At 46.9% G+C, this 9,347-nt stretch overlaps 1 protein-coding gene across 3 annotated transcripts in view; it reads right to left on the bottom strand.

The window, feature by feature from the left end:
- Window positions 1-9,347, bottom strand: part of EXOC3 (exocyst complex component 3) — a 38,308-nt gene that overhangs the window by 27,973 nt on the left and 988 nt on the right. For 2 of the 3 annotated variants that reach the window (XM_023734813.1, XM_023734814.1), the window contains exons 2-4: window positions 8,439-8,629; window positions 6,613-6,832; window positions 4,467-5,148 (exon numbers count right to left, since the gene is read on the bottom strand). In XM_023734813.1, coding sequence (XP_023590581.1) covers window positions 4,467-5,148; window positions 6,613-6,832; window positions 8,439-8,582 — 1,046 coding nt within the window. In that variant the 5' untranslated portion in view covers window positions 8,583-8,629. Of the gene's footprint in view, window positions 1-4,466; window positions 5,149-6,612; window positions 6,833-8,438; window positions 8,630-9,347 lie in introns of those variants that run through there. The other variant, XM_004380265.3, reaches the window with a different exon arrangement.

The raw sequence follows: 9,347 nt of genomic DNA, 5'->3' as shown, positions 1-9,347 counted from the left end.
GTGGTCCACGCACAGACGTCTACGTTAAGACTCTGTAAAACGCGGTGGTCCACGCACAGACGTCTACGTTAAGACTCTGTAAAACGCGGTGGTCCACGCAGAGATGTCTACGTTAAGACTCTGTAAAACGCAGTGGTTCACGCACAGATGTCCACCTAAGAATGTAAAACACAGCAGTCCACACACAGACCATCACTCGTCTGTCAGTTTGTTGCACTGTGGGGGCTTGCATGTTCCTGTGATTCTGGAAGCTATGCCACTGGTATTTCAAATATCAGCAGGATCACATATGGTGGACAGATTTCAGCAGACCTTCCAGACTAAGAAAGATTAGGAAGAAGGACCTGGCAGTCTACTTCTGAAAAAGTTGGCCATAAAAACTTTATATATAGTAGCAGCACACTGTCTGATATAGTGCTGGAAGATGAGCTCCTCAGGTTGGAAGGCACTCAAAAGACAACTGGGAAGAGCTGCCTCCTCAAAGTAGACTCAACCTTAATGACGTGGATGGAGTCAAGTTTTTGGGACCATCATCTGCTGATGTAGCATGACTCAAAATGAGAAGAAACAGCTGCAAACATCCATTAATAATCAGTGTGGAATGTCCAAAGTATGAATCAAGGAAAATTGGAAACTGTCAAAAATGAAATGGGATGCATAAAGATCGATACCCTAGGCATTAGTGAGCAGAAATGGATGGTACTGGCCATTGTGAATCAGGCAATCACATCATATGGTTACTATGCCGAGAATGACAAATTGAAGAGGAATGGCTTCACGTTCAGCAGCAAAAAGAACACTTCAAGATCTATCCTGAAGTGTAACGCTGTCAGTGACAGGACAATATCCATATACCTACAAGGAAGACCAGTTAATACGACTATTATTCAAATTAACACACCAACCACTAAAGGCAAAGACGAAGAAATGGAAGATTTTTACCAACTTCTGCAGTCTGAAATTAATCAAACATGCAATCAAGATGCACTGATAATTACTGGTGATTGGAATGTGAAAGACGGAAACAAAGGACTGGTAGTTGGAAAACATGGCCTTGGTGATAGAAATGACGCTGGAGATTGCATGACAGAATTTTGCAAGACCAATAACTTCATTGCAAATACCTTTTTTAAACAACATAAATGGCGACTATACACGTGGACCTTGCCAGATGGAATACACAGGAATCAAATCAACTACATATGTGGAAAGAGACAGTGGAGAACCTCAACATTATCAATCAGAATGAGGCCAAGGGCCAACTGCAGAATAATCAATTGCTCATATGCAAGTTCAAGCTGAAGCTGAAGATAATTAAAACAGGTCCATGAGAGCCAAAGCACAACCTTGAGTATATCTCACCTGAATTTAGAGCCCCTCTGAAGAAGAGATTTGACCGACTGAACACTAATAACCGAAGACCAGATGAGTTGTGGAATGACATCAAGAACATCATACATGAAGAAAGCAAGAGGTCATTAAAAGACAAGAAAGAAAGAAAAGACCAAAATGGATGTCAGAAGAGACTCTGAAACTTGATCTTGAACACAGAGCAGCTAGAGCAAATGGAAGAAATGATGAAGTAGAAGAACTGAACAGAAGATTTCAAAAGGTGGCTCGAGAAGAAAAAGTAAGTATTATAATGAAATTGTAAAGACCTGGAGGTAGAAAACCAAAAGAGAAGAACACGCTTGGCATTTCTCAAGCTGAAAGAACTGAAGAAAAAATTCAAGCCTCGAGTTACAATACTGAAGGATTCTATGGGGAAAATACTGAATGATGCAAGAAGCATCAAAAGAAGATGGGAAGAATACACAGAGTCATATACCAAAAAGAATTGGTTGCCGTTCAACTATTTCAGGAGGTAGTAACACATGATGAAGAACCGATGGCACTGAAGGAAGAAGTCCAAGCTGCATTGAGGGCATTGGAAAAAAACAAGGCCTCAGGAATTGACAGACCACCAACTGAATGTTTCAACAAACAGATACAGTGCTAGAGGTGCTCATTCAGCTATGCCAAGAAATCTGGAAGACAGCTACCTAGCCAACTGACTGGAAGAGATCCATATTTACGCCCTTTCCAAAGAAAGGTGATCTAACAGAACACAGAAGTTATCAAATAGTAATATTAATATCACATGCAAGGAAAACTTCGCTGAAGATAATTCAAAAGCAGTTGCAGTAGTACATTGACAGGGAACTGCCAGAAATTCAAGTCAGATTCAGAAGAGGACATGGAATGAGGAATATCATTGCTGATGTCAGATGGATCTTGGCTGAAAGCAGAGAATACCAGAAAGACATTTACCTGTGATTTTACTGACTATGCAAAAGCATTCGACCATGTGGATCATAACAAATTATGGATAACAGTGCGAAGAATGGGAATTCCAAAACACTTAATTGTGTTCAGGAGGAACCTGTATATCGACTAAGAGGGAATCATTCAAACAAATGAAGGGGATATGGCATGGTTTAAAATCAAAAAAGGTGAGCATCCAGGTTGTATCTTTTCACCATACTTATTCAATCTGTTTGCTGAGCAAATCATCTGAGAAGTTGGACTATGTGAAGAATGAGGCAGCAGGATGGGAGGAAGAATCATTAACAACCTGGTACGCAGATGACACAATCTTGCTTATTGAAAGCAAAGAGGACTGGAGGCACTTACTGATAAAGATCAAAGACTACAGTCTCCAGTATGGATTACAACTCAACATAAAGCAAACAAAAATCCTCACAAGTGGACCAACAAGCAGCATCATGATAAACAGAGAAAATACTGAAGTCGTCAAGGATTTCATTTTACTTGGATCCACAACTGTCATGGATTGAATTGTGTCCCCCAAAATTATCTGTCAACTTGGCTAAATCACGATTCCCAGTATTGTATGACTGTGTAACATTCTGCCATCTGACGTGATTTCCCTATGTGCTGTAAATCCTATTACTATGATGTAATAAAATTGACTAGCGGCAATTATATATTCATGAGATCTACAAAGATTAGATAGTGTCTTAAGCCAATCTCTTTTAAGATATAAAAGACAGAAGCAAGCAGAGAGACATGGGGACCTCATACCATGAAGAAAGCAGCAACGGGAGCAGAGTGCGTCCTTTGGACCTGAGGTTCCTATGCAGAGAAGCTCCTAGACTGGGCGAAGACTGATGACAAGGATCTACCTTCAGAGCTGACAGAGAAAGCCTTCCCCTGGAGCTGGTACCCTAAGTTCAGACCTGTAGCCTACTAGACTGTGAGAGAATAAATTTCTCTTTGTTAAAATCATCCGCTTGTGGTATTTCAGTTACAGCAGCACTAGATAACTAAGACAATAACCAACACTCATAGAAGTAGCAGTCAAGAAATCAAATGACATATTGTATTGGGCAAATCTGCTGCAAAAGACCTCTTTAAAATGTTAAAAAGCAAAGATGTCATTTTCAAGACTAAGGTGTGCCTGACCCAAGGCATGGTATTTTCAATCTCCTCACATGCTTGCGAATTCTGGACAGTAAATAATGAAAACCAAAGAATTGATGTGTTTGAATTATGGTATGGTCAAAGAATATTGAATCTATCATGGACTGCCAGAAGAACAAACAAATAGGTCTTGGAAGAAGTACTGCCAGAATGCTCCTTAGAAGCAAGGATGGCAAGACTTCATCTCACATATTTTGGGCACGTTATCAGGAAAGACCAGTCCCTGGAGAAGGACATCATTCTTGGTGAGGTACAGAGTCAGTAAAAAAAGACGAAGACCCTCAAGGAGATGGACGGACACAGTGGCTGCAACAATGGGCTCAAACATAGCAATGATTGTGAGGATGGCACAGGACCAGGCAGTGTTCTGTTCTGTTGTACATACGGGTCATTATAAGTCAGAACTGACTCACTGGCACTTAACAACCACTACCACCACGCATAGATATCTACGTAAAAGACTCTGAAACGAAGTGGTCCACACACAGATGCTTCATAAGAGAAGACTCTGTAAAACACAGCAGTCCACACACAGATGCCTATTTAAGACTCTGAAACACACCAGTCCATACACAGCTGCTATGTTAAGAAAAGACTTTGTAAAACACAGCAGTCCACACAGATGCTACATAAGAGAAGACTGTGAAACACAGCAGTCCACGCACAGATGCTACGTAAGAGAAGACTCTGACACACAGCAGTCCACGCACAGATGCTACATAGGAGAAGACCCTGAAACACAGCAGTCCACGCACAGATGCTACGTAAGAGAAGACTCTGACACACAGCAGTCCACGCACAGATGCTACATAGGAGAAGACCCTGAAACACAGCAGTCCACGCACAGATGCTACGTAAGAGAAGACTGAAACACAGCAGTCCACATACAGGTACTACATAAGAGAAGACTTTGTAAAACACAGCAGTCCACGCACAGATACTATGTAAGAGAAGACTTATTAGCAAAACTCAGTGGGCCCTACCTCGTGTAGGTGTTCAGGACCCAAGTCAAGAGGCTCACAATTTCATTTGCCTCCAGGTCTTCTGAGGCCAGGTCCTGCATCCGCGTGCTGAGGGCCTGGTGGTACATGTTCAGGAGGTTTCTGAAGATGTCATAACGGGGAGGGAAACACTGCACCATCAGGTTTTTCGCAACGATGAGGTCGTCCAGGACGTACTTGCGGATGATCTCCAGGTGACGGACCAGCCACATTTTGTCAGACTCCCTGGTGTCGGCCTGTGTGCCCTCAATCCGCGTGGTCACAGTTCTGTCCAGGATGGCAAACATCTTCTCCTTCCACTTTTTGGGCCTCCCGGGCGGCATGAAGCCTGTCTGCTTGCTCCGGTCGAGCATGCGCCTGTCGATCTTCTCCTCCCGCTCAATGATGCGTATGACAGAGACCAGCAGGGTGGGGTCTCGACGGACAGTGACCAGGGACCGCTGCAGCACCATCCACAGTTGCTTGGCCAGCTCCTCCGAGAGGCGCTGCATGCTGCCAAAGTAGCCCTGGATGAGCGTCATGTCATGCGTGTTCCTGCTGTCCATGCGGTACTGCTCGTACATGAGGTCATCCCGCGAGCACTCCAGGTCCATCAACTTCCGGTGTGCCTGCAGCAGCTCCCCCTGCTCAATCAGGTCCTCTGTCTCCCTGACGATCTCTGGCACTGGGGGAGGACAAGGATGCACATTAAGTCACACTGGCAGCATGTGCACATCACTGAACTACAGGCAACGAAAGACGTCCACAGAGAATCCAGTCCACCTGATCTCTAGTAAAAACCTGCCCCAGCAAGAAACACTGACAGGGCGTTGGCCCGTTTGTTGAAAGGGGAGCAAGTCAGTCTCAACTGCCAGGGGTGCACTGCTCCCTGTAGACACCCTGGTCCCTGGCTTCACAAGACTGGAAGGGAGGCTGCAAGCCAATGGGAAAGCATGAGATGGGGTATGAGTTGGGCAGCTGGTGGATGTCACAGAGGAGAGAGATACAGGGCACCAGGAAGCAGCCAGCCTCAGCAGGGCCTTTTGGGCACCCACAGCCGGCCCCCATGTGCATCTAGGGAGCCCACGGGAGAAGTGCGACAAGGACCCAGCCCAGCACAGGGTGAGCCCCCGCCAGGCGCTGCACAGGACATGGGTCCCACAGCACGGCCGGGGGGTGGAAGGCCACTGGGCTGAGGGTCCACGGGGTGGACAAGAGGACCATGGCCTCAGAAGCCACGTGGTTTGGCCTCCATACTGCTGACAGGAGCTTCAAGCGAGGCGGTGAAACCACCCAGCATGGAGGGGCAGGGGAAATGAAGTCCCAGTGTGGTCAGACATGGATTGCTGGTTGGGGAATGAGAATGCAAAGCAGACAGGACACAGATGCATCTTAGCTGGACAGAAAACCAGCTGAGAAAACAGATGCAGGGACGAGGGGAGGAGAGGTGGCAGGCAGGCAACCCACCCAGGACCTCCTGTCTGGGAGCTGGAAGAGGAGCCCCTTTATGTGCGTGGTGTGTGGGGAGCCTTCAGATGCCAACTGCAATGGCCTGAGTAGAAATCTGGGGGGACAGCTGACCTTGTCCGGGGACAGGGACCATGTACTCCTCACACGCCACACATGGGGAGAGGCTTCAAAGGCGTCTCTGCCTAGCCGCCAGGTGCAGCTCCCACTGTGACAGGGACTCCCCCCACCTGGATGCCTCTCCCTGCAATCACCAGTCCTCCTGCCCACAGGGCGTGGGCCCTTCAGGAACGTGTGGAGCTGCTTTCATCTCCTGTACGCAGTAGAGTCCACCCAGCTAGTCTGTTATGCAGCAGCAAGACTGCAGCAGAGAAACATACCCCAGGGAATTCGGCCCACACAGCTTCAACTGGGCTCTCCTCTGGTCTGTGTCCTACAAACACCAAGCTACAGGCATCTCTCTGGCCTCACTGCTCAATGGACCACTTCCACCAATGTCCAACAAAGCAGGTGGCTGTGCAGAGGAACTGGCCCTACCCTCCTCTCTGAGACAGGTCTGCAAAGAACATCACAGGAGAAAACTGCACCGTCTCCCCATCAGCCACTTGTGCAGGAAGGCGCTGAGGGACAGCAGGCGCAAGCCAGGGGGGCATGCTGTGTGGCCCTGCAGTGTGGCCAGTACCTGAGAAGATGTTCTTGAGGTTCTCCACAGCGGCAGCGAGCTGGCTGTGCTGCACCACAGCATCCTTCACGTCCCGGAGGCTCTCGATGGTGTTGATGCTCTGCCTCCAGTCCTGACTGACATCCGCTAGGGACTGCTGGATGTTCTTCACATCGTTGAGCGCATTGTGCAGCTGGCTCAGGCCTGTGCGCACTCCGTCCAGCTGGGACTGGATTGCGGCCTGAGGAGACACCACGGTGAGGCAGAGAGTAGCAGTGACATGATTCCTCCCAGGAAAACACCTTCCCCTCAGAAGTTCAATTCAGAAAAGAGCCATTTGAGCAGCAGAAACAGTCAAAACCCAGGAAAAAAGAATAAAAACCAAAAAGAATTTAAGTAACTTTTCTGTTTCCTCTTTTTCTTGTTTTCACTGCTGTCTCAAAATGGCACGACTGTGTGTGTAAAGCTTTGTTGAAACACTACAGGACAGTCCCCTCCCACCCCTTCAGCCTGACGGTGCTGGACACGCCCACACATGCTTCGTAGACCAGAGAACGCCTCTTAAGTACAGTCTCCAGAAGGACTCCACACACACACCCCTATGGCATCCCTAGTTTCCCAACAGAGAAAACTGTCAGAACTTTCTGATCAGCTTTTGTGGGGAGAGTCTCTTACTGTTCAGCCAGGAGCTGATTCCACTTGGGAACAGCCACCCCCACCCCCGCCGCATAGAACAGGGGCATGTGAGGACTTGGAGCCACTCTCCGGCCACAATGTCACACAGTGTGTTGCAAGTCAGAGGAGGGGATAGGGGCCAGGAAGGGCAGGAGAGGGACCAGCACCACAGTCAAAGCCAGGAGCACCTCACCCAGGAGTCTAAGTTGCATTTAGAAACATTTATTGATGATTATGAGATGACCCAAAGCTTCTAAGTCACTACTGATGATGGTTAGTTAATCCCACAAGTTTCTAAAACAAATAAAAACAGGCTAACGCTGTAATGGTTCAAAGTATTCTTTAAAGTAATACATAGATTACTGTCTCAAATTAGTCTGGTGGGGTCACTGGGTGACTTGTTGACAGAATTAAATGACTCTTATCCTATCTCATGAAGCCTGCTTGTACCTGGATCTAATACAAGCTTTTCAAGTTTAGAGATTAACTCGATGCCACATTAATGTGAGAATTAATGTCCTCAAAGGCACTCTCTTGAGTCCTCAAGGCCATCAACTATAGCAAGATATTGTTTATAGCTATACTGAACTTGCATATTTTAGTAAAACCTCATCTCTTCATACTAAATTGAAAGCCAATCCAAATCATAAAATGTCTTGGAGAAATATGACTTTCTTCCCTGTCTCCCTCTCACACACTTAATAAGTGCTCCAGCTACCTCCTCCTCCCTACCGGGCCCAGCAGAGCACCTGGCACAAAGGCAGCCCCTACAGCATCCACTGAGATGAGCACACACTGTGTGCTTGAGTGAAACTCCGCAGGAAAGCATCTAATGAGTAAGAATGGCTGCTGTCACTGTATCGTTGTATAAAGGGATAAACATTCCTGGAGGGTGTGGGCATGCTTCAAAATGGGGCTGCTTTGGTATTTTCAATATTCCCAAAGTGTTCTTTGTAAATCTACCGACTGATGATCTATTGTTGGAAAGAATTCGCTAAATAAATTTCAGCTTCACCTCTCCGTATCATTACAAAGTCTAATTCAACAGTTATAATGATGATGTTAAACACACAAAAATGAATCATTCCGTAAAGGAATCTGAAATTCAAGATTTCTGCCTCTGTCTGTCCAGGAATGGAGCAGGAGGGAACTTGATTTCTCTGCCTCCATACCTTCAATCTGGCCTCCACGGAGGCCTTTTTCCGAGCCTCTCTTCTGCGATACTGCTCCACTTTGTCCAGTTGGTCAGGGCGCTGCAGCATCCCAGCTACCCTCTGGACGGCTGTTGCAACAGCTTCCCGGTCTGTCTCCTCCATGGTCAAAAAGTAGGCAAAACCCCCGTCCCTGTCATACTAGAGGTTTCCTGCATATGTGGGAGAGGGGGAGAAATGTGTTAGAAAGGTAGAAATGTTAGATACAAAACTTACCCTCTCCCCAAATAGTCAGTGGATCATTATGGAGCTATCAAGAGAAATGTTTGAAAACATCGTTAATCCAGTAAATCTGACAGAAAGATGAACTAGGATTATAAACTCCTCAACAAGAAATATAAACATTCAAAACTCAAACATGGGAGAAATGTTACCTTTAAGTACAGAAGCAGTAGCATTTTACAGTCATGAGAAACGTAAACACATGGAAGATGTGTGATGAGGAACTCAGTGGACTCATCACATCAGAGGTCAGTCTCTAAGACACGTCTCTTCCCCAAACAGGGCAGCTTCCTCATTTCCGGAGGCTGGACACCACTCCTAGCCAAGCCAGTGTGACAGCCCCCTGGACCCCTTAGTGAGGTCATGAACACACAGGTACTACACACTGCCACCACCCTCTGACGCCTCAGTGAGGACACGTACACATGGTACTTGCACACTGGTACCACACACCACCACCTCAGGAAACCGCAGTGAGGACACATGAGCACGGGACCACATACTCCCGTCACCTCAGGACGCCTCAGTGAGGATATGTACACACAGTATCACACACTCCCATCACCTCAGGACGCCTCAGTGAGGACATGCACACGCGGTACCGCACACTCGCATCACCCCGGGGCCCCTCAGTGAGGACACGCACAC

Source organism: Trichechus manatus, unplaced genomic scaffold, assembly GCF_000243295.1.
Source record: "Trichechus manatus latirostris isolate Lorelei unplaced genomic scaffold, TriManLat1.0 scaffold00072, whole genome shotgun sequence".
Classification (NCBI taxonomy): Eukaryota; Metazoa; Chordata; class Mammalia; order Sirenia; family Trichechidae; genus Trichechus; species Trichechus manatus.
The sequence above is the reverse complement of the archived record's forward strand: the minus strand, read 5'-3'. Positions and strand labels throughout refer to the sequence as shown.